The sequence below is a fragment of the Somniosus microcephalus genome, chromosome 8 (genome assembly GCF_052327205.1).
Source record: "Somniosus microcephalus isolate GS21.2 chromosome 8, FLI_Smic_1.0, whole genome shotgun sequence".
In the NCBI taxonomy this organism is placed as follows: Eukaryota; Metazoa; Chordata; class Chondrichthyes; order Squaliformes; family Somniosidae; genus Somniosus; species Somniosus microcephalus.
Window position 1 is genome coordinate 179,079,032 of NC_140994.1, and position 23,377 is coordinate 179,102,408.

Consider the following 23,377-nt stretch of genomic DNA (forward strand, 5'->3'; position numbering starts at 1 on the left):
GCTTGCTCACCAACTAGAGTTTGTCTCCATTTTGCAGAGGGAGGCTTTTTAAAAAGAAAATCATTCAATATCAAAAGGTTAATTCACTCATTAAAACTTCAGGACAGATATGACCTGTTTTGCGGTGTCCGAGAATCTGCTGGGGATTGTTTCTATTTAAAATAGCATTTTCATTGAGGTTTCTTACCATTTTATTATTTTTTGTTTTTAATGGTACTTGCTGTGCAAGAACCCGCTCTTCAGAATTTCATGCAGCTTGATCTCCACTTCACATGAGTTACTTAAATATTTTTTCAATAGTAAATGTATTTATTGGAGAACTTAGCCCAAGTTTGCAGAACACATTTGTTGAATTTTAGTTTATAGGATTGACCTGAAATCCTTAATGAAATTGTTTCATTTCAATCGGATACATAAAATAATTTATTAGACAACTGTTACTAGGCTTGTTTAGAACTGCAAGAACTATTTTTTTTTAATTATATTTAACTTTCTTTTCTGCCCTCTTCCTCACCTAAAGACATTGCTTCCTCCTGTAAACATCGGCTTCTGCCGAGGCATGGTGATCACCCGCCAGTACCTCTCCCAAGTAACCATCAGCATAGATCTGGAATTTAACCTGTGACCTTTTTGAACCTGTGTGGTTTAATGCTACATTCTGTAGTGCCTTTACTCCCTAGGCCATTGAGGAGCTCAGTTATGAAAATCTGTAATTCTTTTTGTTGAAGTTTCTTGAGTTGGTTGCATGTCCTCATTAAAACATTCCCTGACACTGACTTCCACTTTGAGACAGCTTCTTTCCCTATGATTAGTGAAAAATAGTATGAAAAGGAGCTCATTAAGCCACTCCATTTTCATCCTGGTATGTAATACGAGTTAACATACAAGTTATTCATATATTTTTAGAACACAATAGTTTTCTCTGAATGCTGACTTTTTCAATGCATTACTTTGTTTCTGTCCTCTCATGAAACTGCTATACTACTACCTCAGTTAACATTGAAACTGCTTCTTATCAAGCAGGTGGAGAATGAGGACAACAGCGATCACCATTTTAGTGTCCAAGATAATATTGTCGCCTTTTTAACTTAAGAGCTGGCCTCAAATATTTGTGCCTTTGCATACATGGGAACATGAGTCTCTCTCTCTCTCATTGGTGCTACCGATGGACTGGGCATATTCCTTTGCTGAAGCAGTCTCCGTAATTGCAGCTGTCTCCTGAGAATAACCTCAATATTGAAGGTTAACGCCATATGTTCTTTGAAATTCTACTTGTGATGTTTGAAATTCTACTTGTACCATGCATGGTTCATGGCAAGAGAGTACTACATCAGGTGTTCCCTGCAGATAGCTTCAGTGCATCACATCGTTGTCTTGGACATCTCCAAAAAATTTCTGACAGCCTCTAGCACTGGGCTTCTATGCCAGCTATCTTATGGTTCCCCCCGATCATGGCTATCTGATCTTCTCCAAATATGTATAGTAGCTAGAATTCATGGTTCATCTGCTTTGTCTGTTAGCCTATGGATTCTCCAGGGTCCTGTCTCCTCTCTCCCATTCCATTGCTTCTTTGTATCAATGACCTTGTTCACTCATCATCCAAACTTAACCATTCTTGCTGACAAGTCATAACATTTCTTTAGATTATGCACACTGTACTTGTAACCTCGTCCTATTGAAGTGCAGTGGCTGAATCATTACAGGAAACTTTGTGCTATCCGGCACCAACGGGACCGAGCTGTTGCTGTCCCATCAAAACTGCCGGACAAACCAGCGCTAATGTTGAAACATACGGAGATTTTGAGCTCCATATCTGGCAACAAACCCTGTTGCTTAGCAACAGCTTCTAAACAGTCGGCCGTACCTTGCAAGCGTCTCTGTAGCTTAGCAACAGCTTCAGCGAGACCTTGCAGAGCCTGACTGGTGGGGGAAAAAAAAGCAACGAAAAGAAGAAAAAAAAACTACGAAACGGCTCCTGATTTCTGCCGGTGGCTCGAGCATTCCGGACAGTTAACCTCCGGATAAACCAAAGTTTCCTGTACATCTACATCTCCTCCAAATCCTTCAATAGGACTATAGATTTTTAAAAATGTCTTTATTGCTTGCAAATCTAGCCAGCCGCTACCATCTCTTTTTTGAGGGCTCTGCCTTTTGTGCTTTTTCTATCAACATTCTTTTCCATGCTATTTTCTCTAACTTTAAACAGCACCCCACATCTCCATTGCTAAGTTTTCTACAAGAAACTTGATCCTTATTCATGCCAAACTTCTCCAACTCCAGTTGAAGAGTTAAATATTGCTCCCTCTTCCTCAGCAAGTTCACTGTTTCTCAACTTTTCTCCTCTTCCTTCTCAGCTCTGAATTGTCATACTTTATCTTCTCATCACATTGTCATATACCCTTCTCTCCACATTGCCACTGTATTGAGGTCAACTAATTACAGTTTCCTATGCTAATTCTTTCTCTGGACCTCTGCTGTGGAGCCTTTTGCTTCCCTCAGTCTTTCCTTCCACCTACAATCCCTAAGCTTTTAGAAAATAAACTTGGCATTTATAATTACTACTTCCTGATTTTCCTTGACATAGTTTACTCTCCAAGGATGCTTTGGCCCTTCAGCTTCCTTTCTGAATGTCTTCTAGGGCTGTCTTTAGTCCAAGTTTGACTTGGAATAGTTTTGCTTTCTATTTCAGAAGTCATCTGAAAAATGCAAGCCAATAAGGAATAGACAGTTTGTATTGTATAATAAGTTTGTAATGTTCTGTAGTATGCATGTTGAGTAATGTATGGAGCAGTTTTATTTACTGCACTTTTGGTCACAATGATCTGTAGGTAAATGTCTTTAAAGTACATTTTCTCAGTAAATATTTGGTAATATTTTATCTTTTACTTTAAGATATTAGGGCTGTAGTCAAGTTTACTTGAAGGAAAAAACTAATTTGTTTTATAAAAAAAAAACTAAATTGCAGCAGTTTGTTTTTGCAGCAGTTTTGGTCAAGAAATAATTTCTAGTTGTACATGTTTACATAATGCAGGGTCAGTTCTTGCAGTAATGACACTGCTTGAAAATGTCTAAAGTATCTTCAGTCTTTCAAAATTATTTGTCATGCACAAAATTAATTGAATGTGTCATACACATTCCAAATCTAGTTACAAATTATTGAAAAATAAAAAATATCGACAGTCATCCTATCTTGATAGTAACCACTGGTAACTAGTATTTTTTCACTGTTTGCCATAATTTGTCTGCAGTAATGAGGCGGTCAGCAAACCAAGATAAATTCTGTTCCTTTTCCAGGATCGAACTAGATTATATGACACTTTAAACATGCATTCACTGGAGAGTTCACTGATTGACATCATGAGAGCTGAACAGGACCCACTAAAAGGTAAATGCAAGCCTCAAAAGGAGTGTTGTGAAGTTTTGGCCATAGCAAAAGAAAAAATGTTTTTGTGGTTACAGAATGCCTATTTTTCCACAAATATTGTTAAAGGAAACGAGAATAATATGATTTTGGATGAAGCTTAGCAATGCTAAAGTTTACCAAAAAAATTTAGTTTGAAAACTTAATTAAATATCCTTCTGCGACAACAGTCCAAAAGTAGTTTTCTACCTTTTCTCAATGTGCCACACACTATCCCTAGCCTGAGAGAGCAGGTTACTCCTGGCTTGGGGCTTCTACCAATGTGAAATTGGCAATAGCAATCTGGAGTTACATGTCCCTCTTTCTTTTTCTTTTGCCCCCCACTTCCTAACCCACTTGTTGGAAAGGGCTTTGCGCCTGCCCATGGTCGCAATAGCTGAAGTCAGAAATTCAATGGTTTGTGACTGTAATATGGGGAAATGTGAGGTTATTCACTTTGGTAGGAAGAATAGAAAAACAGAATATTTTTTAAATGGTGAGAAACTTTTAAATGTTGGTGTTCAGAGAGATTTGGGTGTCCTAGTACAAGAAACACAAAGTTGGCATGCAGGTACAGTAAGCGATTAGGAAGGCAAATGGCATGCTGGCCTTTATTGCAAGGGGGCTGGAGTACAAGAGTAAGGAAGTCTTGCTACAATTGTAAAGGCTTTGGTGAGATCACACCTGGAGTACTGTGCACAATTTTGGTCTCCTTATCTAAGGAAGGATATACTTGGCTTGGAGGCTGTGTAGTGAAGGTTCACTAGATTGATTCTTGGAATGAGAGGGTTGGCCTATGAGGAGGGATTGTGTAGATTGGGCCTATACTGTCTGGAATGTAGAAAAATGAGAGGTAATCTCGTTGAAACATATAAGATTCTGAAGGGGATTGACTGGGCAGATGCTGAGAGGTTGTTTCCCCAGGCTGGAGAGTCTAGAACTAGGGGGCATAGTCTCAGGATAAGGAGTCAGCCATTTAAGACTGATGAGAAATTTCTTTACTCAGAGGGTTGAGTTTTTGGAATTCTCTACCCCAAAGAGCTATGGATGCTGAGTCGTTGAGTATATTCAAGGCTGAGATAGATAAATGTTTGGATTCTAGGGGAATCGAAGGATATGGGGATCAGGTGGGAAAGTGGAGTTGAGGTTGAAGATCAACCATGATCTTATTGAATGGTGGAGCAGGCTCGAGGGGCCACATGGACTACTCTTGCTCCTATTTCTTATGTTCATATGAATCCCTTAATGACTGTTACTGAGGTAATTAGCATTTAAATTGGCAGGTTTTAATTTTGGGTGGGTGGGGGGGGAACCAAATTGGGTTGTGGTCTATAACAATGATTTGGATCTCTGGACCAGTTGAGTGGTATGTGTGTGACTGTCCAAAGCATTCAAAACAAAATTGGAGAATGAGAAAAGTAACTTTAGTGATATGATTATAGAAGCTATACTAGGGGGTAGATTTTCAACTTGTTGCCTGGGCACAAGATTACTGTTGCAGATCAGCTGCCTGTTTTCTCATTTTCATTGAAACCAATGGAAATTATTTAGTTTTTAATAACTGGGGCTGATTTGCAACTCCAGCTTTACACCTGGTAGCAAGCTGAAAACCTACCTCATGGTGTAAGTTTGAATATTCCTGATTACGACATTTTCGGGGTGGTGGGGAGGGGGTGGTGTTGTAGGATGGTAGTGTTAATTAACATTTCTATCAGCGTGCTGGAATGCAAGGATGACCTAAGGGTCGAATTAAGGCAGAATCCATATGGATAGAATTACGAAATAAGGGAAATAGTATAATTCTTGGTGTTCCTTACAGGCCACCAGTGGAGAGGAGAGACAGGTGGCAATCTGTAGACAGTTCCGATAACTTATGCAAGAACAATGAGGCAATAATGTGTGATTTTTAACTATCCAAAGATGTAACGGAATAAAAGTAATGCATGAGGTCAAAGTAGGGAATGCATTTTGGCATGCATCCAGGACTGCTAGTCTTAAACAAAGAAGTATTGCTTGATTTATTTCTGGGATGTTGAGGAAGAGAAATAACTATTGAGACGAGGGGAATGGTTGGGAAATAGTGACCATGACATAGTTACGTTCGATGTAAGAATAGAAAAGGATAATGAAAAATCAAAGATGAGGGTGCTGGATGGAAACATGCAAATTTCAGCGAGCTAAAAGGGGATCTCATCCAAATTAACTAGGCAGAAAAGTTAGCAATCGGATTAAAAGATCAGTGAGAAAGTGACGCATATGTTCCAATAAGGGGAAAAGGGGGTGATTGATGTATAGTGTTCTGTGGATAAATGGATTAAAACTGACCTGAAATTTTGAAAGGGAAGCATATGATAAAGGTAGGGCTAACAATACTAAAGATAAAATTTGGTAGGGAGGTGAAAAGGATGATTAGCAGGGCTAAAAGTGAACATAAAAATGACAAACTGATACTATAAAAAGAAATGTGCTTTTATAGACAAATAAGTAAAAGAATAGTAAGAGAGTGTAGGACCACCCAGGGAGGAAGGTGTCTAATTGTGGAGAATGAAGGTATGGTGAATATTCAGTAAATAATTTGCATCAGTTTTTACAAATGATGGTGGAAGTGAGAACATGGCGTACTAGAGGATGATGTGCAACAACTGTAGAAAAGGAATTGGTTCTGAAAAATCCTGCAGAACTTGAGGTGGGTAACTTGTTAAGTGCATGTTATTGGAGCCAATTGAAGTGTAACCTGAGCATGCTGGGGAGCTAAATATTCCAGGCTATACAATCTTTAGGAAGGACATGGAAATTGGGTAAGGGAGTAGCAATATTGATAAGACACCATTACCACAGTAGAAAGAAGGGATTTCAGTAAGCACAGGTACAACGGGTTGAATCGTACTAAATTTCAAATGTTCTGAAAAATGGTAACTGTGGCCTTATTAACTAATGACATGATTACAGCCACAGAAAGGAACATTTTAATTGGTGTTGAGATGGCATCTATTTAGATAGTTAAGACATATTAATGGTTCTGTTATCATTTTAGGAGTACATTATAGATCTCGGACTAGTACAAAAGAAGTCAAGGATGAGATTTATTGGCTTGCAATGGTAAGAGTTGTAATTATGGGAACAAGCCTAAAGTGGGCTGGAATTAAAAAAAAAAAAAAAAAAATATGGTCAAAATGTGGATTGGGTCTCCAAATGCATCAAGGACAGCGTTCTTAATCAGTATGTTGCATGTCCAGCAAAGAGAGTGAATGCAGAATCTTGTTCTGGGTAATGAAGCCAGACAAGTTACCTAAAGGTAGGAGAATATCTTGGGGGAAATAATGCCTAGAAACTAACGTTCACATTAAAAACAAATGAAGGTGGAGTACATGATAGAGGTGTTGGCTCATTTCAGTGAGATGAAAAGGACCTATTTCAGATGAACTAACAGATAAAACAGCAGTTTATTTGTCTTGTCCTCCTCACTGGCCTAGCCTCCATAAACTCCCAACTGATTCAGTAATGCAACTGCCCATATCTTGTCATCGCCCCAGTCCTCCCAATTGCCCAGTGGATTATATTTTAAATCCTCATCCTTGTTTTCAAATCGCTTTGCAGCCGTTTATATCCTTTCTCTTCCAACTTTAACTCCTACACTCTTCACTCCTCCAAATCTGGCCTTTTATTGCAAGGAACATAGAAATCTAGAGGTACAGAAAGTTTAAAAGTGGGAGTGCAGGTAGAAGAAATGGGCCATAAAAAAGGGAAATGGGATTCTCAGTTTTATACGTGTGGCACCGAATATAAAAGCAAGAAAGTGCTCTTGAACTTGTACAAAATGTTGGATAGGCTGCAATTGGATATTGCATGCAGGTGTAAGCATCTCATTATGGGAAGGGCATTAGAGCCAATAAAAAGATACAAAGAAGAGTTCAGAACTCAAGTTATAGCTAATGAAGGAAGGCTTCAAAACTGGGATTTTTCTTTACTAGGGCAAGAGGGAACCTAATACAGATTTTCAAGATTATGAAGAGTTTTGAGAGGATAAATAATGAAACATTCTTTCTACTGGTTGTTTCCACCAGTTGGCAGATCAGTAATGAAGGGGCATAGCCTTGAGATTATCATTAGAAGGGAAAAGTTAAATGAAATTAATTCATGCAAAGGGTTATTAGAATAGGGAATGCTTTAGCACAAATAGATATTGAGGCAGAGCCTTGTAACATCATTTAGTGGGCGCTGGATAGTATTTGAACAAGAATAAAAATAGATGTAGGGCAAGGGATTCGAGTAGACGGCTCCACTTGAAAAGCAAGGACAGCCACGATGGGCCAAAAGACCACCTCCTTTCCAGCAAGTTCTATGGCACTGCAGGTGCAAGCAATTGATAGGCTTATTATGTAACTTGTTTCACTCTGCTACATTAAAGCAACCTCTACCCATCTACCTTTTTTAATTTGTTCATGGGATGTGGGCGTCGCTGGCAAGGCCAGCATTTATTGCCCATCTTTAATTGCCCTTGAGAAGGTGGTGGTGAGCTGCCGCCGCCTTGAACCGCTGCAGTCCGTGTGGTGAAGGTACTCCCAGTACCTATCGTATTCAAGACTGGTGTATTAATTTTTTTAATATCCTCTCTTCTGCCACGCTGGAAAGTGCATGTGTATGGATATCAGGTGAGGCCTGGATCAGGATCTGCTGTGATATTCCCCCATGATCAAATAGTATTCTGCAGCTTGTCATCTGGGCTCACATTGAGAATGGGTACTTGGACTACGTACAAGAAGTGGAACTGTACCCCAGTATGAGCCAGCACCTTCAGGAAAGGAGGAAAGAATTTCAGCAGGGCCAGGTACAGGAAGGAGGAATAATGCCTTTGCAATATTCAGACTAGATAGTACTTTTACTGTTAAGGAGAAGAAAAATGCCACTCTACTATTGAGATGTTCACTGGCCTTTATATGAATAGCTCTTTGGTTTGAGAACTGTTATCATGCATGCATGTTTTGTTGAATTAACCTAGATTGTTTTGAAACAATCTATTGAGTGTTTCATGGTTTTGCTCAGTGAGCTAGTGTGTTTTTTTAATAATTGACTTGAACTGCTCTAACAATGTGATTTTAAGTATAATTTCTGGAGTGTTTTTTTTTTAAACTCTTCCTACAGTATTACTTTTTAAAGCAAATTTAATTAAACCTGGCAGCTTAAGTTTATTGTAAGAATTGACCAAAATTACAGTTCTGTTTGCTTTTCCTCTACTATGTCCCACTAACAGCATTTTAGTGCTCCGTAATGTGAACCAAGAATATGCTAGTTACTGAATACCCATTTGAAGCATAATAGATATTCTCTTGGGAGTTTATTGGAAATTTACATAATTTTAATGTAAATTTATGGGGTGGAGGAGGTGGGCAGGGATAAGAGAAGTAACTAATCCTACACAACTTTGCTTTCATGAACCTATGCTGTGAACTGTAGACTCTTTGTCTTCAATTTTCTCCCCTCTCCTTCCCCAAAGGTGTTGATTCCCTCACTGGAATATGGTTCCATGGGCTGCAGTCATCCTCTGGTACTTCGCCCAAGTAACTGCTATTCACTTGTGAGCTGTGATGGTTAGTGCCAGTAGGCTATTCAAGAGGCATTGCAGCCGAGTTCTCATCTGATGTCCAGGCATGTGCTTTTCCAGCAGGAGTGACTGGAGAAGTTAGCAAGAACCCGGACATGGCTTTCCCTCCCTAACTGTGGCTAATTATACCACCTTGATTGCTACACTGGTTGCCAACAATTAAATCTGGGACCTTTTCTGGATCGAGATCTTGCCACTGAACTATTGGTAAAGCCCACTTTGACTCTTTTTTTTGATATGAAGGAATGTGTTTTTTAACCAGCCATTTTTGGTAGGTAGTGTATAATGAGAATATGAATCAGCATTTCAAAATGGAGCAGTGGGTGATTGTTCCTGCGTCTGTTGTGAAAACTGTAAAATTTGTACTACAAATGGATATATCTATTTTTCCTCATCTCCCCGTCCCCCCAACCAGCCCACTGCTGATCTGAGCAAAAACCTAATCGACATGTGTTCTAAAATTAGATCAACAGGCTCTGGAGCCCTGGAAGGGTGTTTTTTTTAGTAAAACTAACCTGAATAAATGGCTATAAATACTATTTTCTACCTGGAAGAAGAACCCCACAATTGCTCCTGCTATGTTTTCATACTAGGCTATGAACAGTAAACCAGATATTTATAGATGAAGATGCTAGCTGTACAGAATACTTTAGTAAAAGGCTGATCAGGAGTTAGGATTTTAACCTAAATCCAGCACATCAGAAGTCCAAATGCATAACAATCTGCCACATAATAACAGCAGTATACAATCAAAATGGATCAGAGTTTTTACTATCCGGTTTAATTCTAGCCTATTCTAGAGTGAAACTGATAACCAGTTCACACAAAAAGTTAGTTCATGAAGACTAATGCTGAAAACAATTTACAAGTAACTATGTACCAGTGTTGTAGAACTCAATGGATTGTACAGCTGCCAGTTAAGAACACAATCACAATGTTTAGGATCTTAGCTGTTGCATTGATGATGAAAGGTATTTTGCTGAAAAGGTGACCAAAAACCAGCTCATCAGTTCATAGCTTACTATAACTTTTATTTTATTTTCATATAGGTCGTCTAAACTACGCGCATCCAGGATCAGACAGTCCTCTTCCTATTAATGGTAAGTATTTGTCATTATGTTCAAACAGTGTCGTTCCCTAATGCTGAGATTGGGAACTTGCCATTTGAAGACTTGCAGATATAACCAGCATCGTGTTATTGTGGCGCAACACACTAGAAATTCAATGTGCCCTTCTTCCAAGCAGTGGATATCTGTCGAGTAGGTTTCTGTTCTGAGGATAACTGGGAATACAGTCCTTCATTTTCTGTAAGCATTAATTTAGGATCTGTGCTATTGGAACCTACTTGCCTACTCATGTATAATCTCTTGGTTTTTTTATTTATATGATATAAATATGTATAAAATATTAAAATTTCACAACCTTAAGGACCCTCTGTAGAGAGAATCTGAATAATTAGAACAAACAGCATCTATATTTTAAAAAGGGAACATAGCTGACACTGATGGCCTTGCATCATTATCAAATAATGAAAACTATACCAAGGCATATAGTGGAGTACCTTATATGTATAAAAGCTGCAAGTCAGCATCAAATAACATAGGTTCTACTAAAATTCAAAATCTTGTCAGTCTTGGAACTATAACTGGAGAATTTCTTCACCCTCAGTATATACATTGATCAACAACAGTGAGAGGGAGTTTCATGTCATGATTAAATAATCATACACATACTCTGTTTGATGGACTATTTGCCCTTTTCTCATTCTGGATTTTCTTATCGTCTTGTACCCAATCAAGAAGAAAATAAATTAAAACCACATAGTACACAGTACAACAAATCAGTTTAATGGTTAAGGCTATAAATCAATCTTTGTATCATGAATGCTTTATGAATACTTTCTTGAGGTCTTTCATCAAACCTCAATTAAGTTACAGTTTTGTAGTTTACTGCCAACTATCAGTTGCTCTAAATATATTATACATTGTAGGTAATAGAATCCATTTTTCAAAATTTCCTGCAGTATAGTCAGAGTATTTCTGAATTAAATTCAGAATGTCCCGTTGTAGTTACAGTAGTAAGATTTTATATCACAAAGATGGAATTGTCAAAACTATTCCTGAAAGCTAAAGTTATTTTCCTGCTTGTAATGTCTTGTGACTTTGTCACAACAGACACATGTCTTTTTGAGGGCTGGGTGGGAATAAAGCAGACTAACAAAGAACCTTTGTGAATGAACTCTATTGAGTTTTAATTTCCATTACACTGGGCACCTAGGTACACCATCTAGAGTTCTGTTGAAACACTGCTGAGGTATATTGACACAAGTGGTTTTTTTTTAGTCAGCCGGATGTCTAACACACTCCGGCTCTGAATAACTTTCAAGCACTGCAGGCATGAATTATGTTGGTAGTTTACACATTGTGCATATACATTTCATATTTCTAGCTTGATATATTGCTAATGTGGTCTATGATAACTGAATGTTGGGAGTTTGTATATGCCTTTTGTGTTGGAGAGAATGCCAGAATACAGAAGATAAACTGGACAAGTGATTGTAAAGTAAAACCTGCTAGAAGTGGGAAACAATGATCAAGGAATCACTGAATGCAGCAAAGTAGTGAAAATAGGTCATTTAAAAGAAAATCAAAGGGAAAGATAAACTGAAATTAACTAGTGTATATGCTCTGGGTGGTAATTGGTTGCAATGGGGTGCATCTTTCTAAAGTAGTTATAGCAATGGTGCTGCAGATTAATGATTTATTAAGTATGAGTCATTGCAAGGAATGTTACTCAATTTACATTAATTACCAATCCTCCTGTTATTGAGTTGATTTTTTTTGCAATATTTAAACCATAACAGTGGTCCCTTCCTAATAGGTGAGTAGCCTCTACTCAAGGTTGCTTTATGGATGCAGAAGATTTAGTCCCATTCTTAATACTGGTAAATGTCTGAGGAGGAAATATTTCTTAACTTTACATATCTTGATCAAATTTGATTTCCCTAATGATTCACTATCAAACATCTTCAGAAAACTTCTGCTCATACTTCACTTTGAATAACCATATAACCTCAATTACCCAAAATATGAGCCCTGAGTTTGCGGTCGGTATGACGGCATACTCTCGGGCGTCAGACCATCTTTGAAATTGACCAAGTTCGGGATTTCCAAGCGCATGCGACCTGTCAAGTTCCGACTGCCCATCGGCTTTGCTGTACATGTCACCTCATTCAAATAAACGTGCTGGCAAAAGGTTGGGCTAATTGCTCACCGACTGCACGCTAATTACTCTGAAAGTTTTTACGTCAGTTGCAAACAGGTACAGGAGCCTGTTGCACCCTCGGGAGGGGGGGGATGAGAAAATTGTATTAGTTTATGCTGCAGCTCATAACAGTGAGGCACTGGTTTGTGTCTGAGCAAATACAAACTTTGAAAGAAACTTTCATTTGTTGAAGTTTGAAAACGGGACCTTTTTGTGTCACCGTCTTTGCTGCCCAAAAGCCTTTTGTAGTTTCGGTTTAATTTCCCAACTTTCATTTAGATGGGATTCAATTCACTTTCATGATTTCCTCGATTTTAGATTATTTAAATTAATCAAAAGTTAGTTAGTCTAATAGAGGAGAAACAAATTCAATGGGACAATAGGTCTGTAATTATAGGTTTATGTTGTCATGGCCCAGAATTAAAGGGCCAATGTTAATTCAGCTGCAGGCTTCATATAAAATTCATCCTAATTTGAGTTTTGTGGTTTTAAAGGCTTTTCAGTGTTTGATCAAATTCTATTAATGTTGAAATCTTTTTTGTATTAAATTAGTACTTATTAATAAAATAGCATTTCTGGCTGCTAAATTACTTTAAATGAGTTCTGGGCAAATCCGCAATCTCCTCTGTTTCCTGATTTGCTAAGAGTCAGGAAGTGAAAGGAGCACCACCCCATGTGATCTCAGGTTCGCATATGCACTACGGTGCGCCCCTAGAATCCGTGGAGCATAGAATGGTTCCAGCACAGAAGGAGGCCATTTGGCCTGTCGAGCCCATGCCGGCTCTCTGCAAGAGCACTTCAGCTAGTTCCACTCCCCTGCCCTTTCCCCGTAGCCCTGCAAATTTTTTCAGGTACTTATCCAATTCGCTTTTGAAAGCCACAATTGAGTCTGCCTCCCCCACCCTTTCAGGCAGTGCATTCCAGATCCAACCACTCACTGTGTAAAGTTTTTCTTCATGTCACCTTTGGTTCTTTTGCCAATCACCTTAAATCTGTGTCCTCTGGTTCTCGACCCTTCTGCCAATGGGAACAGTTTCTCTCTATCCACTCTGTCTAGACCCCTCATGATTTTGAACACCTCTATGAAATCTCCTCTGAACCTTCTCTGCTCGAAGGAGAACAACCCCAGCTTTTCTAGTCTATCCACATAACTGAAGTCCCTCATCCCTGGAATCATTCTTGTAAATCTTTTCTGCGCCCTCTCTAAGGCCTTCACATTCTTAACATGCGGTGGCCAGATTTGGACACAATACTCCAGTTGCGGCTGACCCAGTGTTTTATAAAGGTTCATCATAACGTCCTTGCTTTTGTACTCTATGCCTCTATTTATGAAGCCCAGGATCCCATATGCTGCTTTAACCGCTTGCTCAACCTGCCCTGCCACCTTTAACGATTTGTGCACATATACCCTAGGTCTCTCTGTTCATGCACCCACTTAAGGATTGTACCCTTCAGTTTATATTGCCTTTCCTCATTCTTCCTACTAAAATGTATCACTTTGCACTTTTCTGCGTTAAACTTCATCTGCCACGTGTCTGTCCTCTTGAAGTCTATCACTATCCTCCTCCACTGTTCACTATACTTCCAAGTTTTGTCATCTGCAAATTTTGAAATTGTGCTCTGTACACCCAATTCATTAATATATATCAAGAAAAGCAGTGGTCCTAGTACCCCTGGGGAACACCACTGTATACCTTCCTCCAGTCCAAAAAACAACCATTCACCACTACTCTTTCCTGTCACTTAGCCAATTTCTTATCCATGCTGCCACTGTCCCTTTTATTCCATGGGCTTCAACTTTGCTGGCAAGCCTCTTTATGTGGCACTTTATCAAACGCCTTTTGGAAGTCCATGTACTCCACATCAACTGCATTGCCCTCATCAACCCTCTGTTACCTCATCAAAAAACTCGATCAAGTTAGTTTAACACAATTTGCCTTTAACAAATCCGTGCTGGCTTTCCTTAATTAATTCACACTTGTCCAAGGGACTGTTAATTTTGTCCCCGATTATTGTTTCTAAAAGCTTCCCCACTACCGAGATTAAACTGACTAGTTGCTGGGTTTATCCTTGTGCCCTTTTTTGAACAAGGGTGTAACATTTGCAATTCTCCAGTCTTCTGGCACCACCCCTGTATCTAAGGAGGATTGGAAGATTTTGGCCAGGAGCTCTGTGATTTCCTCCTTAACTTCCCTCAGCATCCTAGAATGCATCCCATCTAGTCCTGGTGACTTATCAACTTTAAGTACAGCCAGCCTTTCTATACCTCCTCTATCAATTTTTATCCCATCCAGTATCTCTACTACCTCCTCTTTCACTGACTTTGGCAGCATCTTCCTTGGTGAAGACAGATGCAAAGTATTCATTTAGTACCTCCGCCATGTCCTCTGCCTCCATACGTAGGTCTCCTTTTTGATCCCTAATCTGCCCCACCCCCCCTCTTACTACCTGTTTATTATTTATATGCCTATAGAAGACCTTTGAAATCCCTTTTTATGGTAGCTGCCAATCATATTCTCTCTTTGCCCCTCTTATTTTCTTTTTCACTTCCCCTCTGAATTTTCTATATTCAGCCTGATTCTCCGATGTATTCTCAACCTGACATCTGTCACACGTGCTCTTTTTCTGCTCCATCTTACTCTCTATCTCTTTCGTCATCCAGAGAGCTCTGGCTTTAGTTGCCCTACCTTTCACCCCTTGTGGGAATGTACCATGACTGTACCCAAACCATCTCCTCTTTAAAGGCAGCCCATTGTTCGATTACAGTTTTGCCTGCCGATCTTTGAATCCAATTTACCCAGGCCAGATCCATTCTCAACCCACTGAAATTGGCCTTCCTCCAATTAAATATTTTGACTCTCGATTGCTTCCTGCCCTTTTCCATAGCTAATCTAAATCTTATGATACAATGGTCACTATTCCCTAAATGTTCCCCTATTGACACTTCATTCCCCAGAACCAGATCCAGCAATGCCTCCTTCCTCGTTGGGCTGGAAACGTACTGATCAACAAAGTTCTCCTGAACACACTTCAGAAATTCGTCCCCCTCTTTGCCCTTTACACTATTCTGCTCCCAGTCTATATTTGGCTAATTGGAGTCCCCCATTATCCCTACTCTATAGTTCTTGCACCTCTGTAATTTCCCCTCAAATTTGCTCCTCGATCTCTTTCCCACTAGTTGGTGGCCTATAGAATACACCTTGTATTCTCTTAGTTGGACCTGACCTAATACCTTACTATTTCTTACTGTAGTGCTATCTGTCTCCCAATCCTTTGCACACTGTTTCTCCTTTCTAATGCTACATCCTGGTGCCCATCCCCCTGCCAAATTAGTTTAAACCCTCCCCAACAGCACTAGCTAACATCCCCATCTCGTGAGGACATGGGTTCCGGCTCTGTTGAGGTGCAAGCTGTCCGGCCTGTACAGGTCACACCTCCCCCAGAACCGGTCCCATGTCCCAAGAATCTGAAGTCCTCCCTCCTGCACCATCTCCCCTGCCATGCATTCATCTGCTCTATCCTCCTATTTCTGTACTCACTAGCCCGTGGCACCGGGAGTAATCCAGAGATTACTACCTTTTTGAGGTCCTGCTTTTTAATCTCTTTTTCCTAGCTCCCTAAAATCTGCCTGCAGGACCTCGTGCCTCTTTCTACTTATGTCGTTGATACCAATATGGACCATGAATTCTGGCTGTTCACCCCCCCCCTCCCCCTCCCTCAGAATGTTCTGCAGCTGCTCGGTGACATCCTTGACCCTGGCACCAGGGAGGCAGCATACCATCCTGGAATCACGTCTCTGGCTGCCGAAATGTTCTGTGTTCTCAACTATCAAATCCCCTACCACTATTGCTTTCCTGATCTTGCTCCTCTCTTTTCTCCCCCTGACCCCAGTAAAGCTGAGTCACCTGTGGTGCCATGGACTTTGCTCTGGCTGTACTCCCCAGAGGAACCATCGCCCTCACCAGAATTCAGTCTGTTTGGAGAGCGAGATGCACTTGGGACTCCTGCACTACCTGCCTGGTCCTCCTTGTCTGTCTGGAGGTCACCCAGTTCTTCTCTGCCTGTGCACCCTTGCACTGCGGGGTGACCACCTCCTGAAACGTGCTATCCACGTAGCTCTCAGCCTCACGGATGTACTTCAGTGACGCCAACTGCTGCTCAAGCTCCAAAACCTGGACGACAATTCCTGCACACGTGGTTGTCAAGGACACAGGAAGCATCCTGGAGTTCCAACATGGCACAAGATGTGCCTTCCATGGGACTGAAGTGTCCTGTCATGCCTCTACTCAATAGATTATTAACTAACTTAACAGAAATAAACTCAAAGAACAATCACCAGCTACTCACCAATTTGTTTTTTTTCCCCCCTTCAGCTCCTTCCCTTGTGCTGACTTCACTTGCCTCGCTCCCTGACGCTCGCACTGCCTCTGGGCTCTCTGGCCACTCCTCTCGCTCTCTCCTCCAAATTCCCAATTTAGCACTCTGTCTAGAAGCACTCAGTTTAGGATCACTCTGTGCAGCCCACTCTGTGCGTCAGCAGATACTCTTTTTACTTTTATACACTTTTGATCCACGCCCAAGTTCCAAGTGCTGTCTCGGCTCCCTGCTCTCAGTAATTAGCACCGATTCAAGACAAACACTTACAGCTGACTGACAGTTAACTGCCACCAGCAGGCATTTTCTGCGCACAACTCTGCAGTATTTGAAAGCAACTTTTCGAAGAGGGGTTCGCACGAGGAAAGTGCAAATTTTGTTCGGATATCGGCGGCGTACTCCCTGGCTACATCGCCAATCGTGAATTCAGGGCCATTATACATTTGTAGGTACTCGATTGTCCATCATAGAGACCAGGCATTCACACTAAACCTTAGATGCCTGGTTAATCAAAACTCAGTCACTGGATGCACTCTTCAGCTCATAATTTTTAATTTGCAGATTAAGGGTCATAAGCAACATTGAAAAGAAATGCTTGCTTTTGATGGCTGTGTATAATGATCTATTTCCCCAGCAGCACGGCATCGTTTTTTTTCTTTAAATAAATAATTTCATGCTGTGACCTGACTAGAAGCTCATCTAAGTTGGGGTTGTCTACTGCAAGGAATGAGTTATTAATTTTAGTGTTTCATAATTAAGCGATATCTAATATTTTCTCATCTAAGATTTTTAATGTTAGATAGAAACCGTTTAGCATATTGTTCCACTTAAGTAATGGACTTAACCCAATCTGACCTATTAACGGACTGGAGAATTTTAAACGGTCTGTAACCTTAAGTTTTTAAACCTGTCTGGTAGGTTCAAGCTTAAGCATGTTTAAAATCTCCTGATGTTGGGATGTTTACATTTAGCTCTCTTGGTTTCCACCAAGGAAATAAAGCTCGGTTTCAGCACAGAATCCAAGTATCTGGAATGTTTTGTCTTGATCAGTGAGCTTTCTGGTAGCATAATCCATCATTGCCTTGTGGGATTTTCCTCCATGTAAGGTTGAAAAATGGTTAGTGGTAGTTTTTACCTATTCTGACACTACAATCTGCTTGAAGCTAGTCAACCTGCTCATAATAGAGCAGTCATATTTACTCGTCTTTTGTGTTCAGTAATTCCTTGTTTTACTAGAGATTTGTGCTTGGTCCACTTTTGTTCTTGAGCATAGGAGCACAATTTCAAAATTTGTTGACTACATAAAAGCAGGGAGGCTTTGACAAACAGTAAGGAGGACTGTAAAAGACTTGATGTAGACACAGATTAACAGAATAGGCAGATAGGGCAAAGATGCGAGTTAATGTAAGTAAGTGTGAGGTAATACATTTTGAGAGTAAAACGAGAAGTTTGAGTATACAACTCTGGAAAGGTGCTAAAAGCTGTGGATGACCGGAGAGATCGAAGAGTTCAAATATGTAACTTCCTGGTAAGTACGTGCAGATATAGTCATAAAGGCCAATAGCCTTTTGGGTTTTGTAAATAGGGATATGGAGGGCAAGACTAAAGCGGTAATGTCGAGGCACAAGGCAGTGGTTGGGCCACATTTAGTTGGATTGTATGCAGTTATGAATACCCCATTACATAAAGGCTATGGAGAGTCTAGGAACAGGAGTAAGCCATTTAGCCTCTCGAGCCTGTTCCGCCATTCAATTAGATCCTTGGAATTAGGTCGCAGGACAGCATGAATATCCTTCCTAAGGTGTGGTGCCCAGAACTGCTCACCGTACTCCAGGTGTGGCCTAACCAGGGCTTTGTATAGCTGTAGCATGACTTCTAACCCCTTGTATTCTAGTGCTCTAAATATAAAGGCCAGCATTCCATTGGCCTTTTGATTTTTTTTTGTCCATGACATTTTAATGATCTAAATGGACCCCCAAGTCTCTTTGGACTGCCACCGCTTCTAGCTTTTAACAATTTAGAAAGTACTCTGATCTATCCTTTTTTGGTCCAAAGTGGATGACCTCACACTTGCCGATATTGAAATCTATTTGCCACAGTTTTGCCCATTCACTTAAATCTATTAATATAGCTTTGTAATTATGTGCTTCCATCTACACTACTTACAATGCCGCCTAGCTTTCTGTCGTCGGCAAACTTGTATACAGGAAACTTTGTTATATCCGGCACCGACGGGACCGAGCTGTTGCCGATCTATCAAAACTGCCAGACATACAAAGTTAATGTTGAAGCATACGGAGGTTTTCATCTCCGTATCTGACAACAAACACTGTTGCTTAGCAACAGCTTCTAAACAGTCGGCTGCAGCTGCAAGCGTCTCTAGCTGAAGCTGTTGCTATAGCTGCAGACCTTGCAGTGCCTGACTGGGGAAACAAAAGCAACGAGAACTAAAAACCTTATAGAAAACGGCTCCTGATTTTTGCCGTTAGATCGAGTATTCCGGACATATAACCTCCGGATAAACCAAAGTTTCCTGTATGTGGTTCTCTATCCCATCGTCTATATCGTTAATAAATACAGTGAATAGTTGAGGCCCCAACACAGATCCCTGTGGGATGCCACCAGTCACATTCTGCCAATTAGAGTACCTACCCATTATCCCTACTCACTGTCTCCTACTGCTCAGCCAATCTTCTAACCAGGTCAATAATTTGCCCTCAATTCCATGAGCTTCAACTTTAGCTAACAGTCTCTTATGAAATGCCTTCTGGAAATCCATATAAATAACATCCATAGACATTCCCCTGTCCCCTACTTTAGTCACCTTCAAAAAATTCAATCAGGTTTGTCTGGCAAGACATACCCTTTACAAATCCATGCAGGCTCTCTCTGATCAGCTGAAAATTTTCAAGGTATTCAGCCACTCCATCCTTAATTACAGATTCTAGTAATTTCATGACAACAGATGTGTTCAAATCAATCAAATCAACAAATCAAATCAAATCAGACGGGTAACCGGTCTGTAATTCCCTCTCCATTCTTAAATAGCAGAGTGACCTGTGCAATTTTCCTATCTAAAAGAATGGTTCCTGAATTAAGAGAACTTCGGCAGATCATAGTTAGGGCATCTGCAATGTTCTTTCCTATTTCCTTGAAAACCATCTGGTCCTGGGGATTGTCACTTTTTAGTGCCATTATTTTCTTCATTACTGTTAATTTGCTTACGTTAATTTTGGTGAGTCCCTGTCCCTGATTCGTTTCCTTGGGCTGTCCGGCATGCTATCCTCCTCCTCTACTGTAAATACTGACGCAAAGTAATTTAACATGTCCACCATTTCCTTATTTTCATATCACCATTGTCAGTTTTTAAGGGGCCCACATTGCTCTTAACCACCCTCTCTTCCTGATAAAATTGTAAAGTTTTTTGTGTTGATTTTGATATCTCTTGCAAGTTTCTTTTGATACTCCCTTTTTTTGTAGCTCTTACTGTCTGTTTTGTTACCCTTTCCTGTTCTTTGTATCTCTCTCATTTGCCAGAATCTATGCTATTTTTTCCCCATTCTCGTATGCTTTTTCTTTTAGTTTTATGTTGTCCCTTACCTCTTTAGTCATCTATGGCTTTTTTTGGCAAGTAGAACTCTTGCTCCTTTAGGGGTATAAACTGGTTCTGTATCACGTTTTTTTTAAATAAATTTTAAAAAATTTTGAACACCTCCCACTAATCTTCTGTTAATGGGTAAAATGACAGATTTGTCCAGTTTACTGTGGACAGTCTCTCTCGACCTGTTGAAGTCAGCCTTGCCTAAATCTAGAACCTTAGTAAACTAAATCTTGGCTGTTTTGCGTTTCTCCCTTTCAAACACAACATTGAACTCAATCATATTATGGTCATCATTAGATAAATGTTCACGCACCATTAGGCTGTTAACTAAATATGGCTCTTTGCTCATTATTTATTCTAATATGACCTGCCCCCTTGTTAGTTGTAGGACATATTGTTGCAGAAAACTTTTCCTAAACACAATAAATTCACTACCTTTCTGACATGAGCTTGTCTGCTTATCCCATCTATATGGAAGTTAAAATCCCCCATTAAAAAAACACTGCCTTTACTACATGCCTGTCTAAACTCTGCATTAATACCCTATAATTAGGGGGACAGATAGCATCCCTTGTAAGCAGGATCCAGAGTTCCACATGGTATGTTGCCTACCTGGGTTATGTTGATGGATTTAGATGAGGAAAGATGGGAGGAGGCTTGTGTGGAGCATAAACACCAGCATGGACTATTTGAGCCAAATGGCCTGTTTCTGTGCCGTATATCCTATGTAATGTAATTCTGCCACTGCACCGCTGCTACCAGGGGGCCTACACACCACTCCCAATACAGTCTTAAATAATTTTCTATTTCTTAATTCTACCCATAAAGTCTCCACTACTTGCTTACCTCTCGTTATATCACCTCTTTTATATAAGTCATTTCATCCTTAATCACTAATGCTACTCCTCCCCCTCTACCACATTCCCTATCCTTCCTGTATACCTTATAACCTAGTATCTTCGGGTTCCAGTCCTGACCTGGCTTGCAACCATGCCTCTGTAAAGGTTACCATGTCGTACCCTGTAAGTTGAATTTGTGCCTGCAATTCATTCAATTTGTGCCTTATACTTTATACATTTGTATAAAGAACACTTATTTGGGCCACACACCCTAGCCTGTCCTGCTTTAAAGTTGTTTTTCTCGCATTTCTTATTTCTCTCTCTCCTGATTTAATTATTTTACATCTTTTAGTTTCCCTCTACCTGTAGTGCCTAATGCACAATTTCTGACTATTACTCTACTCTCTTCCTTTGGTTTAGAATTATTATTTATACTACCTTTTCCACCTGAGTGCCACTCCTCTCTCTCTTTCCCTACCCCCCCCCCCCCCCCCCCAGTAGTTCCTGCTACTCTGAACAGGACCTCTTACCTACTCTTTCCTATATTGTTGGTCCCAACATGGGCCAAAATGACTGGATCCTGCCCCTCCCTCTCCAATATCCTTTCAAGCTGGTTTGAGATGTCCCTCATCCTGGCACCAGGTAGGCAACATACCATGTGGGACTCTGGATCCTGCTTAAAAGGATGCTATCTGTCCCCCCAATTATAGATTCCCCAACATCTACCACATTACATTTCTTCCCCTCCCCCCCCCCCCCCCCCCCCAAACCTTTGGACAGCCTCCTACTCCAAGGTGCCATTGTCAGCATTCTGGCTGTCCATCTAACAGTCTTCATCCTTATCCTCACAAGTAGCTAGTACATTGTGCCTGTTGGATAGGATTCGTTTCTGTGGATCATCGTTCTCTATCTCACTTGGGTTCCCCTTACTCTGTACACTATCGGCCACACCAACCCCATTCTGATCGTGCACCTCTACAAGGTGTGACTGAGGTCTGGAGCAAGCTGTCCAGATAATCCTCCCCCCCGCCCCTCCCTTATGTGTCAAACTCGCACTCCGCTCAATGACTCTGAGCCAGAGAGATTCGAGGCAGAGACATCTACTGTGGAAGTCATGTTTGACAAATTTGCTCAAATTCTTTGAGGACGTAACAAACAGGGTGGATAAAGGGGAACCAGTGGATGTGGTGTATTTGGACTTCCAAAAGGCATTTGACATGGTGCCACACAAGATTACTGCACAAGATAAAAAATCACGGGATTGAGGGTAATATACTGGCATGGGTGGAAGATTGGCTATCTAACAGAAAACAGAGAGTTAGGATAAATGGTTCATTCTCGGGTTGGCAATCAATAACTAGTGGTGTTCCGCAGGGGTCAGTGCTGGGACCCCAACTCTTTACAATCTATATTAACGATTTGGAGGAAGGGACTGAGTGCAACATATCCAAGTTTGCCAACGATACAAAGATGGGAGGGAAAGCAGTGAGTGAGGAGGATGTAAAAAAACCTGCAAAAGGACATAGACAGGCTAAGTGAGTGGGCAGAAATTTGGCAGATGGAATATAATGTTGGAAAGTGTGAGGTTATGCACTTTGGCAGAAAAAATCAAAGAGCAAGTTATTATCTAAATGGAGAGAAACTGCAAAGTGCTACAGTACAAAGAGATCTGGGGGTCCTGGTGCATGGAACACAGAAGGTTAGTATGCAGGTGATCAGGAAGACCAATGGAATCTTGGCTTTTATTGCAAGGGGGATGGAGTATAAAAGCAGGGAAGTCTTGCTTCAGTTATACAGGGTACTGGTGAGGCCACACCTGGAATACTGCGTACAGTTTTGGTTTCCATATTTAAGAAAAGATATATTTGCTCTCGAGGCAGTTCAGAGAAGGTTCACTCGGTTGATTCCGGAGATGAGGGGGTTGACGTATGAGGAAAGGTTGAATAGGTTGGGCCTCTACTCATTGGAATTCAGAAGAATGAGAGGTGATCTTATCGAAACATATAAGATTGTGAGGGGGCTTGATCGGGTGGATGCGGGGAGGATGTTTCCACTGATGGGTGAGACTAGAACTAGGGGGCATAATCTTAGAATAAGGGGCTGCCCTTTCAAAACTGAGATGAGGAGAAACTTCTTCACTCAGAGGGTAGTAAATCTATGGAATTTGCTACCCCAGAGCGCTGTGGAAGCTGCGACATTAAATAAATTTAAAACGGAGATAGACAGTTTCCTAGCAGATAAGGGAATTAGGGGTTACGGGGAGCGGGCAGGGAAGTGGACGTGAGTCTAGGTTCGGA

At 40.6% G+C, this 23,377-nt stretch overlaps 1 protein-coding gene across 2 annotated transcripts in view; it reads left to right on the plus strand.

The window, feature by feature from the left end:
* Positions 1-23,377, plus strand: part of cpeb4b (cytoplasmic polyadenylation element binding protein 4b) — a 123,819-nt gene that overhangs the window by 42,160 nt on the left and 58,282 nt on the right. For both annotated transcript variants that reach the window (XM_085995398.1, XM_085995399.1), the window contains exons 2-3: positions 3,295-3,385; positions 10,052-10,102. In XM_085995398.1, coding sequence (XP_085851524.1) covers positions 3,295-3,385; positions 10,052-10,102 — 142 coding nt within the window. The remainder of the gene's footprint in view (positions 1-3,294; positions 3,386-10,051; positions 10,103-23,377) is intronic.